At 39.0% G+C, this 23,123-nt stretch overlaps 1 protein-coding gene across 1 annotated transcript; it reads right to left on the bottom strand.

The window, feature by feature from the left end:
* Positions 1-2,109: 2,109 nt before the first annotated feature.
* F11 (coagulation factor XI) lies at positions 2,110-21,266 on the bottom strand. Its single transcript, XM_032838147.1, has 15 exons — positions 21,009-21,266; positions 19,933-19,988; positions 17,798-17,960; positions 15,975-16,081; positions 15,162-15,321; positions 13,533-13,642; positions 12,501-12,660; positions 10,254-10,363; positions 9,989-10,151; positions 9,793-9,899; positions 6,360-6,528; positions 5,073-5,248; positions 4,369-4,464; positions 3,492-3,631; positions 2,110-2,860 (listed from the first exon to the last, which is right to left on the bottom strand). Exons 1-15 carry the CDS (start codon positions 21,038-21,040, stop codon positions 2,699-2,701), a joined length of 1,911 nt encoding a protein of 636 aa, XP_032694038.1. The 5' UTR covers positions 21,041-21,266; the 3' UTR covers positions 2,110-2,698.
* Positions 21,267-23,123: the final 1,857 nt, after the last annotated feature.

The following is a 23,123-nucleotide window of genomic DNA, read 5'->3' on the forward strand; positions in this document are numbered from 1 at the left end:
GAAGTTGTTTTTTTTTTTTTTTCCTTGCAAGAATTCTTACCATGTTGTAAGGCTGCAAGGAACATACTCTATTTTTGTCTACATGGTAACTGCTAAATATTTAAATAAAAATTAAGCTGTTAATAAGTTGGTGACCTTATACATGTGATGTTTAATGTCATTTGTATTAAGGAAGTCACAAAAACAAAACTATATTGAGACACCTTTTTCCAACTATCAGGCTGTCAAAAATTCCCAAGTTTAATGTCATCAAGTTAGCCAAAGGGTCGCCCTGCTATATTGCCAATGGGAGAGAAAATTGACAATTTGGAGAGAAATTGGATAACATTGAAATTACAAATGCATTTACTCTTTTGGTTTTGTTTTGTTCTCAGCAATTCTACTTCTGGAATATATGCTACAAATTTACCACATATGAGTGAGTGAAAAAATTGAAAACCACTTAAGTGTCTATCAGTAGGCAGCTGGTATTTGGAATCCTCACACTGGAATACCATACTTTTGTAAAAAATACAAACTGAGGAAGCCCATTGGGTACCAATCAGAAATATTTCCAAGGCAGAGTATAAAAAGGAGAACAGTGCTGAACAGTTAGGGTGTGCAGTCTTTTGGTGTGGGGCAGGAACATTCTTATTATAGGTATAAGGTATATTTTATATGTTCTCCCAGTATTTTCATTTCTGAATCATGGGCATATGCTTACTATTCAAAAATTAAGATAATATTCAATGTTAAGTATGACAACACTAAGGTGGTGTTTTTCTCAAATATTTGTCAGGGAAGACTTCAGAAAGATCTTTCTCTCTCTGCCTCTTTTAAAGAACAAACGTTTATTCAGAAATGGATTAGTAACACATGGTCTTTCATGCCTCTTCCTTTCATGCCTCTTCCTCTCGTTTTGAACCACAAAAAAGACACAAATGGGGAACGTAGAGGGAAGATCTCTTCCTACGAAGAATTATATCCCAATTTTTTTTAAAATGTGAAGTGTTACATCAAGACTACTAAGGTAATAAGCAGATAATAAGAAAATTATTACTACTGTTTGGTAATTTTAATGGTGCTCAAGTCTCAGTCTGTCTTGTTTGACTCTATAAGCATTTTGGATCTGGCCCCGTTAGACCATCCCAGTCTTTTTGATTTGGGGTTCTGTTTGCTTTTGTTTTTCATTTGTCCTCCTCAGCACAAGCTCATTTTTATCCTAGTCTTTGAACCTGCCCCAAATGCTCATCTTCCTGTCCATTGTCACAGAGCCCTGTACGTCCCTCCCACTGAAGTTTTACACTTGTATAATTCTTTGATTTTTGTTGTTCATGCTACCTAGACTGGGGTTCCATGAAGGTAAAGACATAGCACTTTGCTTACCACTATGTCCTCATAGTTCAGTGTGCTCCCTAAGCATTTTTCATACTGTATAAGATGTAATGTTGTTGACACAGGTTGAAAACGGCAGTGGAAACAGGGCACAGTCTAGGCATCAGAAACAATAACCAAATACTCGCACTAGAGGGCAAACCCCAACACTTAGCATACAGGGAGCTGTTTTGAAGATAAAGAAGACTCTACAAGAACCATCCACTTGTTCCCAAATTGTTTTTTCCCTGAAGTCTGGAGGTACTTTGTATTGAATTCTGTCCAAACCCTTTATTACCATGAATGTAGATTTGTAAACTCACACTCACCATGGCAGCTTCTCTTCAGAAAGCTCTAGCTTGTTTCCCTCACCTCCATCAGCTTCCTTTACCCAGAATCACACCAAATAAATATACAATCTACACACCAGTAGTTTTCTAGGCAAGTACAACTTTAAAATTCTTCCCTTAAGATACCACGTCCAGGTGAATTACAGCCTTCAATCCTTTCCCATATAGAAATCCTAGAGTCGACATTCACATGCACTCATGGTTCATGTCCACCCAAACTACTTTAAAAACATATTAAAAACCGAAATGACAGGGGTGCCTGGGTGGCTTAGCTGGTTGAGCAACCAACTCTCAATTTTGGCTCAGGTTATGATCTCGGGCATGGGATCAAATCCTGCATCAGGCTCTGTGCTGAGCATGGAGCCTGCTTAAGATTCTCTCTCTCTCCCTCCCCTCTGCCCCACCCTCCACCCATTGTTCTCTCCCTCTTAAAAAAAAAAAAAATTGAATTGACAAAAATTCCTGATTATTCTGAAAACCAGCCGTTGAATCCAGTCAAGTTCTTCTTTCACAAAAGAAAGATGTTCATGTAGGCAGAGCACAGATTCTTGCAAAATGAGGGTAACTGTCCTTGTCCCCATTTTCTCCAGCTCCCAGTTCTCACTTCACGAATCTTTTTATGGTGGTTGCTTCTGGCAGCTCTATCGGAGCCTCTGGTGCCACAACTGGATTCTTGAATCTTAAAAAATATCAATACTTGAATTTTTAAAAAATCACCATGGAGTATTTCTTTGGCCCAGTAACATGTGATCAAAAACCAAGAGACTGGATGCTGAAAACAACGATTATCATAGAATGGAAGTTTTGAAGATGATCATTTGTTTCTCTTGGCACATTCTCACAAATACCCACCCCCTTCACTGCGTTACTATCTCAGCACCATAACCTATGGAGGAAAATGGCAGCCCAGCCTCTGTCTTCGGTGCAATCAAAACCCTCCTCCCAGAAATAATCTGGTTTGCCTTTCAGGTGTCAAATGGCATGTGGGGACTCTTTCATACTGCTTGAGTTTTCTCCAAAATCCAGTCCACATACTTAACCACGTTGGTGTAAACCCCTGGCCGTTCCCTTTGACCACAGCCTTCTCCCCAGCTGGTGATGCCCACCAAATGCCAGACCTCGTTGTGTTTACAGGACAGGGGGCCCCCTGAGTCTCCCTGTGATGGGGTGAAGAAGGGGGGAAGAAAAGGTGCACATATGAGTTCAGATGCTTCTCATCTAAATACATTTCCCTCAGAGTGATTTTGCTTAAAATTCTGTTCTTGGCTCTTCGATAAACTTCAATGTAAATAAAATAATATATCATGGTTTCCAGAAGACTGCTTCTTAAATGCATTAAACTTTCTGGGGTGCCTGGGTGGCTCAGTCAGTTAAGTGTCCAACTCTTGGTTTTGGCTCATGTCATGAACTCAGGGTCGTGAGATCAATCCCCGCATCAGGCTCCTTGTGTGGAACATGCTTGGGATTCTCTCTTTCTCCTGCTGCCCTTCCCCCACTTGTGTGCATGTGCTCGCTCTCGCTCTCTCTTTAAAAATTGCATTAAGGGGCGCCTGGGTGGCTCAGTGGGTTAAAGCCTCTGCCTTCAGCTCAGGTCATGATCTCGGGGTCCTGGGATCGAGCCCCGCATCGGGCTCTCTGCTCGGCAGGGAGCCTGCTTCCTCCTCTCTTTGCCTGCCTCTCTGCCTACCTGTGATCTCTGTCTTTCAAATAAATAAATAAAATCTTTAAAAAAAAATTGCATTAAACATTCTAATGTGAATGTATTCAACTGATTGAAAACACTCTTACCTTACAAGCATCCTTTCCTCCCTCTTTATAGCCTGCACAGATCATCTTATTCGTTATTTTATGCCTTCTGTATCTTATCTGGCATTCTTCAGTCGTCACCAAGGGTATGCTAGCTTTCTGGAGGGTATTTTGTATTTTGCCTGAAAAAAAAAAGGTTTGTTAGTGGAATCATCATATATATATATATATATATATATATATATATAAAGGTATGAATTTAAAATCAAAATCATACTTATATAAAAATCTAGAAAAAATATTAGGTTTACCTCATAAACCTTTTATAATTGCAAAATATAGAGATTATTTGTGAACACTAAGTTCAAAACTAAGTATGCCTCTAACTGGAATTACAGCCTAGAGAAAATAACTGAATAGGCCAGGACATTTCATGAGAAGTGCTAGGTTTCACATTAAACGTCATTAAAAATAATTAGTCTTTAAATGAGATTGTCATGTTTAAAATTTCCAATCAAACAGATGTGGGATCCTCCTCACTTGGGCAACTTCACCTTTTCATTTTTTTAAAGGTTTTATTTATTTATTTATTTATTTGAGAAAGAGAGAGAGAGAGACCAAGAGCATGAGCAGGAGGAGGGGCAGAGGGAGAAACAGACTCTCCGCTGAGCAGGGAGCCTGATGTGGGGATTGATCCCAGGACCCTGAGATCATGACCTGAGCCGAAGGTAGACGCCTAACTGACCGAGCCACCTAGGTGCCCTGCCTTTCATTTTTATTTAACATGCTTTCTGTAGTTGAAGGACATGATTATTTTACTCACATTTTAGCTGTATGCCATGATATAGCAGATAAGGGTAAACCTGAGCTATGTTCTTTACCTTTAGAATGGAGCACACTGAGAAACACCATTTCTTACCTCTTAACTTTCTGTACCCCCATCCAGTCACCCAGCAATCAGTATATATTACATTTCTATCTCCTTTGGAAGGTAGACATATGGGCCTCTGAGCATCTAAATTTTAAAAATCATAGTTTAGTCATCAGAATCAAAATATACCTTCTTTCCCAGAAGAGACTCTCTTCTTTAGCTTTATATCAGGTCGTGTGTTCTCTATTTATTATATTTGGGTTTACCTCATTTCCATTCATTTTCACTCATGTTCAGCGTTATCCATCACATACTAGATGGGTGAGGGAATGAGGGGGAGACAAGGCACAGCCCTCCCCATGAGCTCCATCTCTCTAACTAGGTCTGTGACCCTGTAGAAACTGCTTACTTGTTCTGACCTGCAATTCTTTTGTCTCTAAAAGAGAGATATCAATCATCTTTAATATTCCAATATGTTATAGAGTTATGTCATTTGGTGCATCTGAGAAAACCTGCAGAAAACTTAGCTCTTCACCCACATCCCACAATAAAATTTATTTATTTTTTAATTTTTTTAATAATTAGGAAAGAGTGCCAGTCTTAACAGACTAAAAGACTAGCTTTGCAGACCCTCTCTCTTTCACGATCACGCCACCTTGAGATTGCTGAGGTCAGGTCATGAATCTGGAGGTGTTAAACATTACATTTAGGAAATCATTCTTGATAACTTCCCATTTAAAATTCCAACATACCTGTGTAATTTATTGCAGTTTCCAGTTTCAACAAGGCAATATCATACCCACTTTCTGCCACTTCATATTGATCATGAATTATTATTTCTTGAACCCCAAAGAAAGATGTGTCCTTTTTAATTTCTGATTGGTTTAGAATGCCACTATAGACACGCAAGATTTTAGGCGACTCTACCCTAAGGAAAAAACAATAAGAGGATAAGAAGTTCCCATTACCAAGTTGCTAATTACCTATTACTAATGTTTTCTACAAGTGGTGGGCTTTTTGATGGAAGGAGTGATTGCATAGTAAGCTTTTTCACTCACATATTCCTCCCATAGAAAGCTCTGAGTTAGTATATACTATAAAAAACACATAAAAATGAATGAAGGCTCTTTTCACCCAACACACACACACACACACTCACACACACATGTGTTCTCTCTCTTTTTCTCTCTCAATCGCCCTCTCATGAAGAGTTCCAGGTTCTAGTCTCAACCCTAGCATTATTAGCTGTGATCCTGAGAAATTCACTTGGTTTTTCTGGTACTCCATTTTCCCATAGGAAAAAGGTAAAAAAAAAAAAAAAAAAAAAACCATAAAGGAGACTATGGACTTCAAACATATCTGTGAGTTATAATGTGAGTATGCTACATATTGGCGAAAGACAAAAAAACACACAATACCATGTCTGGAAACTCAGAGAATTCTGAAGTACAAAGAGCAAGTTTGGCCAACTAAAATTCCCTGGGATACACATAATCTCCCGATGGAGCTTTTAGGTCTGCTCAATATTGAAACTGACCTAAGTAGGGAATCCAATTTGAGGATTTATAATGAACTCTTCCTTCTGTATTTGGAAACATAGGGAGAGAAGAGAGAGAGAGAGAGAGAGAGAGAGAGGAGGAGGGGGAAGATAAAAGAGAGACAGGGAAGAAGCAGCAAGGGAGAGAGAGAATGGCATATTAGATTTAGAGAAGGGGAAATTCTCCTTGTGTTTAGTTCTGGACCCGAGGCCCAAGACAATGCACAGAAGATATGTCCTGATGGAACTACCAAGAACACTCCTGGACATTTGGATGCATTTAAATGGGCACATGAAATAGTATGCCATCATGTTTCCGCACTTCATCTGATGCTGGCAGACCATAAGTGGTTCTTACCTTCTGCATTTCTTTTTTTCACTCTAGAAATTTAATTTAGCAAATAGGATAATTTGCATTTTTAAAGTATTTACTAAAATGCTAATGACAGATTTAATATATGTGTGAGTCTGGGGAACTAATAAAAACAGGAATGGTACCAACTCGTCGAAACAGTGAGCAGCTGTTAGTATCCACCGGTTTCCAATGATGGAGCCTCCACACAGGTGTCTCTGGCTGGGTGACGTGATCTGCAAAGTTATCTGCCATGGCCACTCGCCATGAACAGATGCCGTTCCTCCAACAATTCTGGGTTTGATTTTGGTTGTACACACTGCAACAGAGGGGTGGCAATGAGGAGCTTCCTAAATCTTCCTTTTCCTTCAGTAGTTATGTCCCTTCAGGTTCAAAGAGGAGAAAACCTTCCCTTGATTCCATATTCTATCATGACGCTGACATGAAGAAATTTTGTAATCAAGTTGGCAAGCGAAGCATACACAGGAAAACTGAATGACTGAGGCACCTGGTAATTACACGTCCCCAAAGAAAGTCTCATCCGGTATTGCATGCAGTCTTATCCTCCCTCACATGATAAACCCTAATGGTTCTTTCAAAGAAGTCATTGTCAAGGGTGGCCCTTAGACCTATCACATCAGCTGGGAATTTGTTAGAGATGAAACCTCTTGAGCTTCCCTCAGACCTGATAGATCAGAAACTTGGACAGCAGAGCCAAGGAATCTGAATTTCAATCAGCCCTGAAGCTTGAGAATATCCTTCCACTCAGTTTACCGCATCTGTCCAATTCCCCCATCTTCTTCCCTTCGGGCTGACCTTTGATCCCAGTCTCTCCTGCTCCAGCTGCGTTCCATCCAAACCTGAGCTGCTCTTCTGTTTTTGAACTGCTTCTGCCTTTGGGTCTTGTTGACAGTTGGACATTCTCTCAAGGACTTTCATTCTGATTTACCCCTCTGTTTCTTCCTGTCTTAGCTGCCCTGGGTAGGACAATCCATTCTGCTTCCACTTCCCGAGATGTCAAACATGAGCACCCACCCTCCTGATGGGAGCCTTGGCCAAATCTGGCCCAGCAACCCGGGTAGAATGGGAATGAGGTGCTCATAGACAACAGTTTTCTAGAGCAATTCTTCTCATATTTTAATGTGCATATGGATCACCGGGTTATCTTTTATTTTATTTAAACTTTATTTTTTCACCTGATTGTTTTTTAAAATACTGATTCTGATTCAGTCTAGGGTGAAACCTGAAATTCTTTCAGCAGGTTTACCGGTAACCTCAACATGCTACACCCAGACCACACTTAGAATAGCAAGGCCCAGAGGATCAGGGAAGGTTCATGGCCTTAGCTAAAGGAGGAGTGTGAAATTAGCAAGAGAGTCACTAGTCAGAAGCCAAGTCCTAGATGGTCTGCCTCCCGGTTTTGTGGGTAAACACAAAGTATGGGTAAACACGAAGTCAGTAAAACAGTCTATCCAGGCCTTTCTTTCCTCAACAGGGAAACAGATATATAATCCTGGGGCAGACTTCAAATCAAAGGAGAAATCAGGAAAAGGAGTCTTGGAGAAAACACCAGTTGGTGCATGTGGAGGCAGGAATAAGCTTGATGTGCTTGAGAAAGCCTAAACAGGCTGGGATGCTGAGAGAAGAGTTCTCACCTCAGAGTAGATGGAGTGAGATTAGCTTCAGAGTAACATTTTGAAGATTTTGACTAGATTCTGGAAATTTCAGGGAAGCCATTATGATTTACAAGAAAGGAATGGCAAAGTTTAGGAAAATTAATAGGTAAGCCATAACTAAAATATGTTACAAACAAGAAAGTCTTTCTTAGGGATAAGTAATAGGTCTTGTTCATTCCCTTTCATCTCTCAGTTTAAACAAAATGCTGAGGATATGTGTTTAGCGTTAGATTTTGTGTCAGGAAACATTTTTTTTATGGCAATTGCTATGTATCTTCAAGAAGTTATGAAGACCAATGACAGTGTAAGACATGATAACTATCTCCAGTAGGTATCCCCCCCACCCCCGCCAACTAGGGTATTATTTCATCTAGTATAGTGCAGGAAAATCTAATTATCTAGTTTCAGAAGGTGCCCTAAAAAGTTGTAAGATTTTATTTCCCTTTATCTTGTATTTTCTGCTTCAGCTATCAATTTCTACGTGATATATACTGTAGCCTTCACGGACCAGAATCCATACATTTATTAGAGAAAAAGCTAAGAAGGAAGGTGGGTAGGGAATGGATTCTGCAATTTAAGGTGTAAGTGTGATTCCCATTTTAGAAACTGTATCAATATCACTGACAACAAAATCTGCCAAATGTCAAGCATCCCTTCTAGTGCTTAACAGATGACAAAATTATCGTAAATGCTCCTTCCGTCTCAGGTAAATGTATTGTGAGGAAAACAGAGAATATTTGAGATACAACTTCATTGGCTGGCTTTTTAAAGGAGCTCGGGCCATCCAAAGATTCCCATCAGACCCCTCTACACCCCAGGAAGGCACGGTTTCCTAGTTAGGATGTTAAGCACTACACACAATATGGTATATGCTATGTGACAAGTTCTCAGAAGTTAAGGATTTACTCTTCTCCTCAGTAGAGAATTCTGACACAAAAAAATTTTCATACTCTGAAAACCATTACAAAGTATAATCATCACTCCTTTTTATTCACTAAATCTTGTTGAATCTTAAATTTGTAATACTTTATAATACTGGACATTAAGCAACAAAAGTCTAAAATGTAGTTTTATGTAAATCAATAAATACTGAAGTCATAATGGGTAATTTAGGGAGGAGTGTGGTATATTCTTTCCTCTTGGGGATTCTGTCCTTTAGATCATCTGTTTGCCTAAAAACCAGCACTCGGTACTATGCTTAGAAATTAGCCCCTGGAATTGGCCACAGCTGATCTGATTTCCATTAAAATTTTTATGTTAGTATAGGTCTTCTTTAATGTATACAATCTTTTTATTTCCTTTCTACCCTACCACACTGATTGTTATAAATTAAAAAGGTTTTACTGTAAATTTTTGCCAATAGTAAATAGATATGCAGAACACTGTAGGCAATCAGAAAAGAATGAAGGCCCCTGAGAAGGAACTACTTTATTTTTTTAATAAATACATAATTTTTCAAACATATGATAATTATTTATCTTTCAGTTAAAAGTCAAGTCATGGCTGATGGACAGAAAATGAATGATTTGATTAACCAAAATGCTGGCTGATATTCATTTTTAAAGGATGATAAGAAAGATCACTGGCCTTCATAATAAGAATCAAACATCAAAGTGTTGGCTAAACCTGAGTCTCACCATGAAATACCAGCTGTATAAATGTGTCAAATTAAAACACATATTCATTTAATACTAAGGCAACGCAGAGTTTAGTTAAGGCCCAATAATTACCCATAAAAAATGGTCAGCCTGAGTGACAGGAGCAGAAATAAGAGAAAATTGCATCTAAGTTTGTTATCATACTAATTTTCTCCCCTTTGCAGCTATTAATGACTCTCTCTGTCGTGATATATTTGGTACAGAGTAACTCCTTCGGATGTATTTTTCCTAAGGTAACATTAAACTCACCATTATCCATTTTACATAACCTTAATGTATATCCAGAGATGCCTCCTCTCCCATGAAGTATTTTAGTTGGAGATCCATTTGAAGAAAGTTTTAAGTAACATTTACCCCTGCAAGTTGGAAACAAAAGAGTATAAACATAACGCACCCCTCTAGAAGATGGGACAAGAGTGTGTACATAACTCTTCATAGGTCTTACTTCCCTCCGTTGCAAGATTCTGGAGATGGGGAGTAGGTAAAAAACTGGCAGCGTATGGCGTCAGTACACATTTTCTGGCAAGCTTCATGCCCTTTCGCATCAACAATGTCCAGTTCTTCTCCCAAGAAATCAGTGTCGTGGTAAAATGAGGAGTGACAAAACACTAGGCAGCAAACCACAGATCAGATATGAGACACAAAACCTCAGCACTGGTCAGCCTCGGCTGTGCTGAGCTCGAGCAGGAGAAAGTGCTTTCACAGCTTACCTGGGACACTGTGTCTGCAGCTTTGCAGACTGAACCCAGAAAGAGCTTTGTTCTTTTTAATGCGTGTACTCGGTAATCCACTTTCAGATGTTTTCAGGAGACAAAGATTTCTGACCGTAAAAAAAGTGAGGGGGGAGGGTAATGTAAATATATCATGTAGGACATATCAAAGAGAAGAACCATTTTTTATAGCACATACAAAAGGCAATTAATTCATGTTGGTCCTGGATAGTGAAAAATTTTTCATTTTGTAAGTACTCTTCATAAATCATTAAGTGAGACCCCATGATCCACAGGTGGTAGACAGATCTTCAAAACAAAACGACTTGCCTCCATAAAAATTTTCTGAGCTGCTTCTATTGTCAGTGTTCCAAGCACTTTCCTTCTTTGCCCCCTTTCTTTCAAATCTCCTCGCCCAACTCAAAGATTCCATCACTTTCATGTTAATGGAGAAATCTGGCATCCGGAGTTGCTGGGTGACTCTGGATGGCAGATTTATTCGTGGCTTAGACAGGGATAAATGCATTCCAACACAGACTCCGCACAGGGAGCATCTTCCTAGAAGGAATGAACTTTTCTTAATTAGCCCCAAATCACAGTGTAGAGCAGAGGTGCCCAACAGAATTTTCCGCAGTGATGGAAATAGTCCATGTCTGTGCCATCCAAGGCAATGGCCATTAGCTACATGTGCCTAGTGAGCACTTGGATGTGGCTAATACAACTGTAGAAATGAATATATACTTCTATTTAATTTTAATTAATTTAAATTTAAAAAGCCAAGTCTTGCCCTATAGTGTTCATCCCCCTCTCTCACCCTGTACTGAAGATCCAAGTGTTACTCCTCTTACAGACATTGATTGAGAATTTTATAAAAGGAATACAAAGAAAAAGAACAGCAATGAACCCAATGGTATCAAAGCCATCTTTCTAATTTGTGGCATTTATCATGTCCCAAGGCTCAATCTTTGAACCTCCTTTCTCTCTGCCTGCTTTCAGTCCTTTAACGTTCTCACCCAGTTTCAGTCACTTGGATTACCATGTATGCTGGTAACACCAGAACACAGATCTAGAACATAAACCTCTCTTCTTCGTTCCAGATTTCTCTTTCCAATTGCCAATTCAACACTTCTGGATGTCTACTAGGCATCTCTTCCCTCTTGAAATCTACATCCCTGTGATGGGGTTTTCATCCTCTCAGCTCCCTGGGCCAAAAGTCTTAGCGCTATCATTGACTTTCTTTCCTCCAGAGCCGACGTCAAATTCATCAGCAAATCTTATTGGCCCTACATGGACAATATATCCCAATCTGATTACTTCTCTATCACTTTCACTCTGGTCCAAATAGGGCAGGGTTTTTATCTGTTTAGTTCATTAATAGTATCCCTGGTGTTTAGAACAGTGCCTGGTATACAGAAGGCACCAAATAAATTACATTATGTTGTTGAGTAAATGAAAGCAACAGATATATTTTCATGTGACAGACTGAATACTTCTGAAAGTTTCTCAATGGAAAACCAGGCTTGCTTGATGGACAAGAAACTTGAGGGCTACCCTGGCTGGATTGCTCTTGGGGACACAATCCCCATGTGGGCAACCAAATCAAGTGCATACCAAGGATTCTGGGAATTCTGATTCAGATAATATAGAGAACCTAGATTCTGAAGCAGACTTGGGTTTGTTTGTTTTTTTTAGTAAGTCTTATTAATGAGGGGCAGCAACCCCAAAAAATAACCCTTTAATGATCAAAGACAATTCTTATGCTTTACTATGGTTTCCTGTATTAATACCCATCAGTAGGGAAACAGCATTTCAAGTCTCAAAACTCCCTTCGCAATTATCCCCAATTTCATTAATATAGGCCTTCACTTCCCCTTCTCTTCACAGTGATTGGACATTTCACTGGTATTCCTAGCTTCTTCTGCTCAATGATCTCAAACTGGGCATTGGACGAAGTTGCCTCTTAATGGTCATCCATGTTTTCTTCATTCTGTTAAGAGCTAGGCAACTCTCTTTGCTGAAGGCAGGGACCTCCCCCAGCTAAAGAAAACAAGAGTCCTTGCTAACATGGGATTTGTGGCCATTAGGTTGGGAACAGAAAGAGAGAGGAGCTAGGAATTCTTCTTTGCAAATTTGATCTACTCTATGCAGGCATTTAGATCAAATGTGTAGCAGCTCAGAATTGTTAACAATGGATTTTGAGCAGTTGTTTTAAAAGATACCACATTAATCTTAATCTTAACTCCTTACCTTTCAGATTCCTTTGGCCATTCTTGAGGAAAGAAGGTAAAAAACAAACAACTGGGATGGTGAGTACAAATGCGGCGACAGACAAAGGCATCTGGAGCCACGACACTGTCAATATTACTGTCTGCAAACGCCGTACCAGGGAAAATGTCCCTAATGCAAGCTGCACAACAGAAGACACTATGCTTAAGGAATCAGTTCTCCCACACAATCGGTAAAATCTCAGTTATCATATTTGTAAATGCCATATGAAAAGTTAGTGAGGGGGTGAGGGAGGGATAAATAGGCTAAGCACAGAGGAATTTGAGGGCAGTGGAAATTCTCTGTATGATACTGTAATGACATTGTCCAAACCCATAGAATACACACCACCAAGAGTGCATGAGAAAGTGAACCATGGACTTGAGGGGAGGAGGATGGGTTTGCGTACGTTAATCAACCGTAACGAACGTACCACTCTGGAGGGGAATATTGATCATGAGGGAGTCTGCGCATGGGTGGGGCACAGGGGTATATGGGGCATCTCTACTTTCCCCTCAACTCTGCAGCAAATCTAAAATTGCTCTAAGGTAATAAAGTCTCCATAACAATTTTTTTAAAGTTTTTTTTTTAATCTGAGGATCTTCAAATGTTTCTTTTAAATGAGGAAACATTAGGGTGCCTGGGTGGCTCAGTGGGTTAAAGCCTCTGCCTTCGGCTCGGGTCATGGTCTCGGGGTGCTGGGATCGAGCCCCGCGTCGGGCTCTGCACTCAGCGGGGAGCCTGTTTCCCTTTCTGCCTCTCTGCCTACTTGTGATCTCCATCTGTCAAATAAATAAATAAAATCTTTAAAAAAAATAAAATAAATGAGGAAACATAAAGTGATTATTTTAAATTCCAACGTAGCTCTAATTATATAGGACATAATGAATTTTTTCACGGGAAGAAGGTAAAAGATCATTTGGTCCATCTCATCAGTGAGCACCCATAGTACATACCATCAGCATGCACTTACTATTTAATGGCCAAACCGTCTCACGAAGTAGTAATAGTTACCCAGGTTAGAAAGTGCACAGGATTTCAAGGAAAATCCAGACACCACTGAACCAAGCTTCATTATTCTGGTTGGTAGCCCCATTTGGGTGTACTTCAGGAGACAAATGTTACTGAATAAAAACAAAAATGGACAAATGTTTTACTCCTCTAAATACAAGCAGGAAAAAGCGTAAGGTGATAAGAAATTCCAATGTAGACACTACCTGGGCATTACAGCTAAAGGATCGCTCTGAAAAGCATGAATCAGAGAACCGGACAATTGGACTTCAGTCCTTGCTCTGCCAAGACCTGGTGAGCCTGTGAATTTTGTCAACTTTGTTTTTCACCACAAAAATGCCAGCTTTGGAGGAAGGATGGTCTAAAGAGTATCGGGTGGGAAGTAATGAATTCTCAAGCCCTTCTCAATTTAAGCAGTTTAACTTTTTTATAATGCCCAGCAACTCCCAAGTTCCTGGCTTGCTGTCCCCATTGTGTTAAGTCTTAGATATAAAATATGTAAAAAGATATACGAACTAAGCTAAATACAAACCATGAAAGCTTGCTTATTAGGGTTTTATCATTGTTTTTGAAATAAATCTCTATTGCTTTATTTGCTTTCCTTCGTGTCCCTGTTGTGAATATGGAGAGCGGCAATGTTAAAACCCAAAGGTAAATCCAAATATTTGTCATTTGAACTTATTTTTCTTTCTCTCTTTTGGATTCTAGATAAGTATAATTTACCATAGAACTCAAAAACATCGCAAATATTTGTAAATATAAAAGTCAGTGACATTTCTTCCCTAAACTTTTTTTAAAAAGAGAACACAGATTCATTATTAGAGATCAAGTCCTTTTTATATCCTACCCATTTATCTCTGGAATATTTCAAAATCCAATGTGGGAAAGATTTTAAAACACTTCACATGGGTTTCAGTTATTTTGTCTTAGGTAAGAAACTGTCATTTAAAGAGGCCTGAGAGGGTTTTTCCTTTTGGTTCTATAATCCTTTAGGCCAGGAATGGCATAGTCAGACCAATTATAACTCTCAAAACTGTCAATGAAGAAATGTGTCATTTTTAAATTAGTTAGGAGATGGGTTACTTTTTTTTTTTTTTAAGATTTTATTTATTTATTTGACAGAGAGAGATCACAAGTAGACAGAGAGGCAGGCAGAGAGAGAGAGAGAGGGGGAAGCAGGCTCCCTGCCAAGCAGAGAGCCCGATACGGGACTCGATCCCATGACCCTGAGATCATGACCTGAGCCGAAGGCAGCGGCTTAACCCACTGAGCCACCCAGGCGCCCAATTTTTTTTTTTTTTTTTAATGTAACAATGTCAGTAAAAGACAGACTCCTTAGTATAAGGAAATGCATCCGAGTTGGGCTTTAAACGCACTTTCTGTGAAGAAGACTATCAGCACTGTACTTACTGTAATAATGTCATTTAGGGGCTAAAAGTAAAATCTGGCATTCAGCTAAAGAGAAATTTTGTTTTTCTTTTTTTTTCTCCTTTTTAAAAAAATTTTATCTTCTCAGTGTTCCAAGATTCACTGTTTCTGCACCACACCCAGTGCTCCATGCAATACATGTTTTTCATCGGATAATGTAATGATCTACTTACTGTCCTTGGGTTCAGCCCATTGCTCACTCACCGATGCTCTGCGCTGGGAAACTGGCTTGTTGCGTATGTGAAAAAGTGACAGTGCACATCATTCGTACACCTCTCTTGGCATTCCTGAACATTCCTAGCGATCGAGCCATTATAGTTCATGCCTTTCATGTCCAAGCCCACATACACCTTTTTGTTGCAAGCTGGAAACAAAAGTAGAAAATGGCAATCTTCCAGATTCCAGGGGCAACTGGAATAATGCTACCTTAGCAACTGTCCCTCCTGACTTCCTCTTTCCACACTTAACTGCCACTGTTCCTCAGAAATCCTTTGTTTTCATCTTAATCTGCTTAATTTCTACCCTCAGGTGGAAGCCGCAAAACAATGCCCATGTCCTTCTTATATTGCAACAATGTAAACTTGTAAATCACTGTTTCAGTTTTCTGCCCTGGCCTCCCTGATCTCCTTTAACCCTCTGACTGATTGACTAAACTATCCAGGAATCTTTTGACTATTAAGGCAAGTGTCATCTCAACTTTTACAGCTGCTCTTTTGATTTGAAGTCATACGTTTAATAAGGACTTTTATATAAAACTTTAAACTGGAAAAGAGAAAGACAACAAATGAATGGTGAGGACTAATGTAGTAAGATCATGTCCTTTTATTGTGTAAATTTTAATGAATGGGGGGGATATGCATGCTTAGTTTTTATTCTACACTGAAGGAACTAACTTCATTTGGAGACTCTATGACCATACAGCAGGGTTTTGTTTTATAATTATAAAACCATATGTGATATGACTATACATATACATCACAGTAACTAGCATTTAAAAATTCTAATAAGACAACTTACCACTTATTTGGTGTGAGCATTGCTTGAAAGAATATCCAGAAATGGCTCCTGTCATATTCATCCTTGGCAGTGTTTCTGTTACACTGTCTTTCAGGATACAAGTAAACCTGTTTAAAAAAAAAAAAAAAAAAATTACTGCATGAGAATTTACATTTTAAAAGAATGGATCTTGGGGCACCTGGGTGGCTCAGTGGATTAAGCCTCTGCCTTTGGCTTAGGTCATGATCTCAGGGTCCTGGGATCAAGCCCCGCATGGCTCTCTCTGCTCAACAGGGAGCCTGTTTCCTCCTCTCTCTCTGCCTGCCTCTCTGCCTACTTGTGAGCTCTGTCAAATAAATAAATACAATCTTTAAAAAAAATAAAAATAAAAGAATGGATCTTAAAAGCCAGCACACAGAAAGTCAAAGAGAAAGAAACAAATTCCTCTATCTCCTGCCAAAACAAATATTTTCTTGGCAAAACTGCAAATTTATTTCTCATTCCAACATTCCTACACTTAAAAGATCACATATTGTATTCCCTACTACCTGGAAACTGGAGTGGGTGAACTCTGGCCTGTTGGTGAAACAATCCTCCACCTGTTTTGTCTGGCCCATGAGCTGAGAATTGTTTCTATATTTTTAAATGGTTACATTTTAAATGGTTATATAAGTACTTAAGTAATATTCTTGATTTTGCTTTTTGACCTGTAAAGCCCAAACTATTCCCTGCCTTGTCAAGAAAAAGTTTGCCAAGCTCTGCTCTAGATTCTAGAATAGTAATTTCATAAGTTCTGGGTACTATGTAAGTATCTATGAATGTGGCAATAAGACACAAAGATGTTGATAACTTAATTCTGTAGTAAAGCTTTGTTACTGAATTTTCAGGTTCAACATGGAAACAAAAGTTGTGGATGGAATGTCCTAAAATTTTAAAAATATAACTCTAGGGCACCTGGGTGGCTCAGTCGGTTAAGTGACTGCCTTCGGCTGGGGTCATGAAACCCAAGTCCTAGGATCGAGTCCCTCATCGGGCTCCCAGCTCAGTGGGGAGTCTGCTTCTCCCTCTGACCCTCTCCCTCTCATGCTCTCTCTCACTCACTTTCTCAAATAAACAAAACCTTTAAAAAAATAAAAATAAAACCATAATTATAGACATAAAACCACTAAATGCAATTTGTGATCAAATGCAAATGCAATCTTCTGAAGAAGATTCTGGTTAATAGCTATAAATTATATTTGGGGGACAACTGAGATGATTTAAAGGGATTCTTGTTAAAATTATATGTTTTTCGTGTAGGAAAATGTATACTGAAATATTTAGGGGTGAAATGTTATAATGTCTTCAAATTAATTCAAGTGGTTAAACAGATAGATTAGATAGATGATAGAAAGAGAGGTAGATAGGGAAGAAATGGCAAAAGTCTTGGTGGTGTCAGGGGACTACTGTACTATTCTTTGAAACTACCATTATAAATATTTATCTCCTAATAAAATAATTGAGGGAAAAGCACCAGTTTAAATAACATCCAACATCAATAACAATCAAAAAGCAAAGAACAAAATGATTAAGAGGCATAAAAGTGGAGAGAAATAAGAGAGAAAGTACACCATTAAAATCTAGACCACAGAGAAGTTGGAAAGTCCACACTGAGGGGCACATCTGCTCCTCCCTTATCTGCCAAAACACCATCCTTTTTTTCTGTAATATTTTGTATTTCAATTGAAGGACAGTATGTTTTCCAACTATTGACCATACATTTTATAAAATGGTAGATGAATACTCATTGGTAAGTAATCCTCATGTAAAAACTATTTCTCCTATGTAGAAATGCAAACATTTACCATTTGGTAGGATCTTGAGAAGACGATTCAGCCACGAAGGTGAAAAGCAAACAGCGTGGGTGGTGGGTGCAGACGAGCTGGCAATGCCTGGCACTTGGCGTGAAGACGGTAGTGATGTCTCCTCCTTCGAAGCAGGTGTCTGTCAACAGCTCAGTCACACAGTCTGTGATGTAATACATTGCATGCCTTATTTTGGATTTTAGTTGCACATAACTGATTAGAAAATAATCTCACAAAGGCCAGCAGAGCAGGTCTACATAACAGAAAATATGCCTGACCTTGGAAATCAGAGCAATCAATACTTTTATGGTAGTTTATTGGGTGAGAAGCCTCAGACAGAAAAGGAAATCACAAAATGGCACGTTTGCCTTAATGGAACGGTGCAGATGGGGGTTGTCTGGGAGACACGGGAGCTTTGTGGGTGACTGAATAATTGCACAGAGCTTTACTGGCCCAAGATGTTCTTTAGCATTGCATCCAAGTCTGGACTGGGCCACCTGCTTTTTCCTTTCCCTGCTGCTTGCTTGTTGAAACTCCAAGTTTATATGAAACAAAGGATCCAGATTGACTTTTCAATAGTGCTCAATGGCCCTGGATGTGATATTCGGTATCATATTACTATTTTAAATGGGCCAGTTTAGTAACAGGAACTTTAGACGCTCAGAAAAATAGCTGAATCCCATTCTAACTGAAACCATACACAGGTTTGTGTTTTTTTCTTTTAAAGCTAAAGTGCATAAGATTATTTTTTTTTCTGTTTCTAGGAAGAGATAGCTAATATTTCAGATTATACTCTTTGGGTCATTATTATTTAGTCACTGAATAAAAGGTTGTAGTTTTTAATCTTGGTATATTCCTATTAAGAAGTACTACTATACCGCCCATGGTCTTCTTAATATCTTTCATATACATTTACTATATGCATACTATATATGTAAATGTATACATACAGATTTGGTAAAAATGAAATACTTTGGGAGGATAAAATATAACTCAAATACTTATTGTAGCAATAACCAACATACCAAATATATAGGAAAATATGTAAGTAGGGAGCAGTGAAAACTATCACTAGAGGCTTACAAGATTTAGGTAGCCCATGACCTTGGATGGGGAAAATTCCAACTTTATTTTCTCTAACCTCTAACTGAAATGTGGCATAGACTTCTCTTGTTAATGTAAGTAACAAAGCACATAGTGTTCACAGTATCTGCAACTTTGTCATAGTACAATTATAAGATTTAAAAAGAAAATACTACCTACAGATACCTTAAAATACCATTATCCTCATGACTACTTTGGTAGTAATTATTACTCTGCATTTTTAGACCACTAAGATTTTAACCACTAAATCTTGTTATATCATGTGTTAATACGAAGCAGATCTATTTTTATATCAGAATTCGGGGTGTTTTTTTTTTTAAACACATTAATTAAGTATATTGCAATATACTTGATTTTCTTGGTAATCCTGTGTATTTTTGCTTTATGTCTTTAAAGACATTATTCTGAGAATATAGTCTCCATGGATTTATGGGGGAAAAGGAGTAAGGATCCCTGCCACAGACTCTGCTCAAAACCCACCATATACACCTTCTAAATTACCCAACTACAACCTCTGCAGATAGCATAATTTTCTCCAAAATTGGCAGCTAGCCAAGAATGACCTGGAGGTTAACAGAAACCTGGCCCCCCCAAGTTCTGTGTTGCTTCCAACAGAACTGTACAGCAGTTCCCCCCACCCACCGCCCCACAGCCTTAATGAAGTCTATTAACAGCTCAAAATACTCCCACTGCCCACACATCCCACCTCTTGGTACAAAGCAAGTACTACTTACCATCAAACTAGTATGAGTGATATGGATTTGGATATAAATATAGGTACAGATGTGTATATAGACATACATATAGATTACTGCTATTATGAAGAGTTCCTGTACCTCATTTGTCTCCCCTGTTTTGAAAACCCCCAGAGCCTTAAGTGAAAAATAAAACTATGATGTCCTTCCCTGGAATAGATGGCATGGGACCTCGGTGTGATTTCCATCCCTGGGATCAATCCCTTTTGTTTCCTCGTTTTCAAGTCAGGGAACCAAGCTCTTTCCAATTCATACCTAAGATTAAGCTCTACTTACCACCAGAAACTGAGGCAAATAAAATGAAATGTACCACTTGATATAATAAAACCATCCTACAAAGAGAAAAATGTGCATGTGTTTAAAACATAAAATGTGAATTTATAATTAGCTTACTGCCATCAGTGTTTATAAGACATAGGGAGGGAGGGAGTGGTTAATTCCATAGTGTTCCCAGGGTTCTTACCATAAGGCTGAATTTTTCTTTCCCCACATCCCAGGACATTCTTCAGCATGGTTGTGTGTAGAGTTCAACACTTTCCTAGTTCTGAAGAACCCAGAACTGACAGGGGAGATTACACCCCTCATCTTTGCTTGCTCCCTGCCCCCACCCCCACCCCGCCTGCCCCTCACCATTAACCAGAGATTTCTCACTGCCATCATCTGACCCTTCCCCAACTCCAATTTTTCCACTTTTATTTTCCCTTACAAATTGCTTCCTTACTTTCCATCGCTGAAGTCTCTATAGCTGTTGAGCTCCAAATGATTTTCTACTTACAAAGTTTCCCATTTTAAAAATTCTGCTGCAAATATATTCATAGACTGTCTTGGTCATCCATAAATGTACTCATCCCCACAAAGTACTGATTTAACTCTTCTATAAAAAACCGACCGTCAGTGAGAAAAATCCAGACTTTTTTTTTTAATTTATTTGACATCACAAGTACTCAGAGAGGCAGGCGGGGGGCGGGGGGGGGGGGGCAGACTCCCCGCTGAGCAGAGAGCCTGATGCGGGGCTCGATCCCAGGACCCTGATTTCATGACCAGAGTCGAAGGCAAGAGGCCCTAACCCACCGAGCCACCCAGGCGCCCCAAGACTTATTTCTTAATATTGATCTTGAAAACCTTTTTAATTTGCAAAATACTTGTCATTGATTACAAAGATTAGTCTTCTTTCATTCTGTATCTTCTCTCAAACTGATTAGAGATATAAGCTTCTAAAATGTCAGGTCAGACAAATTTAATAAACCAATCACTCTCCATTGTAAAAAAATAAAAATGTTTTTTAAGCCCCAGTGGTAGAAAAAGGATAATTGCTCGGGAGAAATCTTAAATAAGAATTTTCAAAATCATACCTGAGAACATTTTGTTTGCTTGTTTGCCGCATTCTCAGTAAGAGTGTTTTTCTTCTTCCCAAATAGTCTTCATCCTCCTCTACATGAACTTATGCAGGTAACGCTCACTTTGATATTTACTTTAACTGGTTCCCAATGTTATGCAACCTTGTCTCTTTGTGGAGCACTTCCGCAAGGCCCTTAAAATCTCGGCATATCAAAAATGTTCGTCGGTCGAGTTGCTTGCTCTTTTTGTCTTATTTTACTGTATCTTCAAAAAAAAAAAAAAAAATGCCCAGAGAGATTGCTAGAGAACTCGGATTTGTCTGCATGCCTTAGCAGTTGGGCAAACTCCCATTAGTGTATGCCTGCTTGCCAAAGCCTCGCAGAACCACACGTTCAAATACCAGCTGTTAATCATTAAACCCAGCCGAACCTGAGCCTCGCGGTCTACAAAGAAAACAAGGAAGACCTGAGGGACCTACTGATGCTCAGTATAGCAGCGGGACTGAACCTCACCTGTTGGAGGCGGGGAGGCTTCTGCCGAGGTCTATGCTGATAGTTCTAAGAAGATCTTTTTTATTCCACTCACAAACACTGAAAGTCTAACTTACTTTTTTTTTTTTTTTTTTTTTTAAACGGAAAAATATGGGGCTTTGGTATCTTTCTTTGGATGTTGGCGCCGTGAGACAAATGGAGAGCTGGAAAGTCACGTGTCTGGCTTTTGCAGGAAAAGCAATGGAAACAGAACAGGTCGATTCCTTTGTCTTGGAGGGTGCCCCCTAGTGATAGGACCTGGTGCAGTTCACAAAGAGGAAAGCTTGTGAAACTTTCTTGGGTTTCGCCTGGTTGTATTTGTTAAGCGCCTTCCCATTGATCTTGAAAGAAGGGCTAAAATCTCTGTAGAAGCCGAGGATGAGGCATGTCCTCTGTCATTTATTCATTAGTTTACTATTCATGGAACCACAGCAGAAACCATCTTGCTGCACTGTAAACCAGCTACCTGTGGGTCCTTGGCCAAGTTGCCTTATCTCTCTGAGCTTCAGGTTCCTCATTTATAATATTAGACAATAACTAGCCCTAAGGATTTCTATGTGATTTCCTGGAAGCCTAAAGAAATTAAAAAAAAAATTTTTAAACCCTTTTTAGGGGTACCTGGGTGGCTCAGTCCATTAAGAAGTGTCTGTCTTTGGCTCAGGTCATTGTCTCACCATCCTGGGATTGAGCCCTTCACAGGGCTCCATAAATAGTGGGGAGTCTGCTTCTCCCTCTCCTCTGCCTGCCACTGCCCTTGCTTGTGCTCTCTATCTCTGTGTCAAATAAATAAATAAAATCTTTTTTTAAAAACCTTTTCAATATACCTGATTTACATAAACTTTAGTTCCCTCACAAAAATAATGTAGATAAATAAATAAATTTAAGAGAAAGATAATTTTATGGCTCAAAGAAGACTTCTATTTTCCAGAGAGAAGCAAAATAGGATTTTACGTTCACAAATGAAGTCACAATCTAAAAAAGTTCTGAAGAGGAAAGAAGAAATAAAATTATAGGTTTGCCCCCATTTGAGATCTTGCTGAAGTTATTGGTATCAGAGGAAAGATACTTTGTTCAGGGACACTGTATTGATATGAGTGTGATCTTCTGATCTTAGAAAATGCCACCAGTTACTTTGAGCCTCTCAATATTTGGAGATAGAGACAATCTCATTTTATGTCCATTATAACAAGGTCAACATTATCTGAACAGTTTCTGACAGTGCGTTGGGGTGCCTGGGTGGCTCAATTAAGTGACAGACTATTTTTCAAAAATATTCTTTATTTAAACTCAATTAAGCCAACATATAGTACATCATTAGTTTCAGATGCAGTGTTCAACAATTCATCAGTTGTATATAACACCCAGTGCTCAAATTCTCCCTCTCCCTCTGTCTTCCCCACCCCCACTCACATGTGCTCTCAATAATGAAAGTGTGAAATACCTAGTCTCCATTGGCCAACTGCCTGTGTAGAAAGACAAGCAAAGATTAGGAACATTGGACACCACTTTCAAAATTTGCAGAAATGGAACTGCAGTAGAAGAGAACTTACTGAAGGAGACAGTGAGAGTATCATTAGTGAAGTAAGGTAGATTTGAAGC

Source organism: Lontra canadensis, unplaced genomic scaffold, assembly GCF_010015895.1.
Source record: "Lontra canadensis isolate GAN:19392208 unplaced genomic scaffold, GSC_riverotter_1.0 scaffold102, whole genome shotgun sequence".
In the NCBI taxonomy this organism is placed as follows: domain Eukaryota; kingdom Metazoa; phylum Chordata; class Mammalia; order Carnivora; family Mustelidae; genus Lontra; species Lontra canadensis.

Excerpts from the sequence above, each read along its gene's own strand:
- F11 (XM_032838147.1), bottom strand. The coding sequence starts at position 21,040 with ATGCGGCAAACAAGCAAACAAAATGTTCTCAG. Across the intron at positions 16,082-17,797 it reads TCTCAAGATCCTACCAAATG|GTTTACTTGTATCCTGAAAG; the intron begins GTAAATGTTTGC and ends TTTTTTAAACAG. Across the intron at positions 2,861-3,491 it reads GAGGAAAGGATGCTTGTAAG|GGAGACTCAGGGGGCCCCCT; the intron begins GTAAGAGTGTTT and ends ACCCCATCACAG.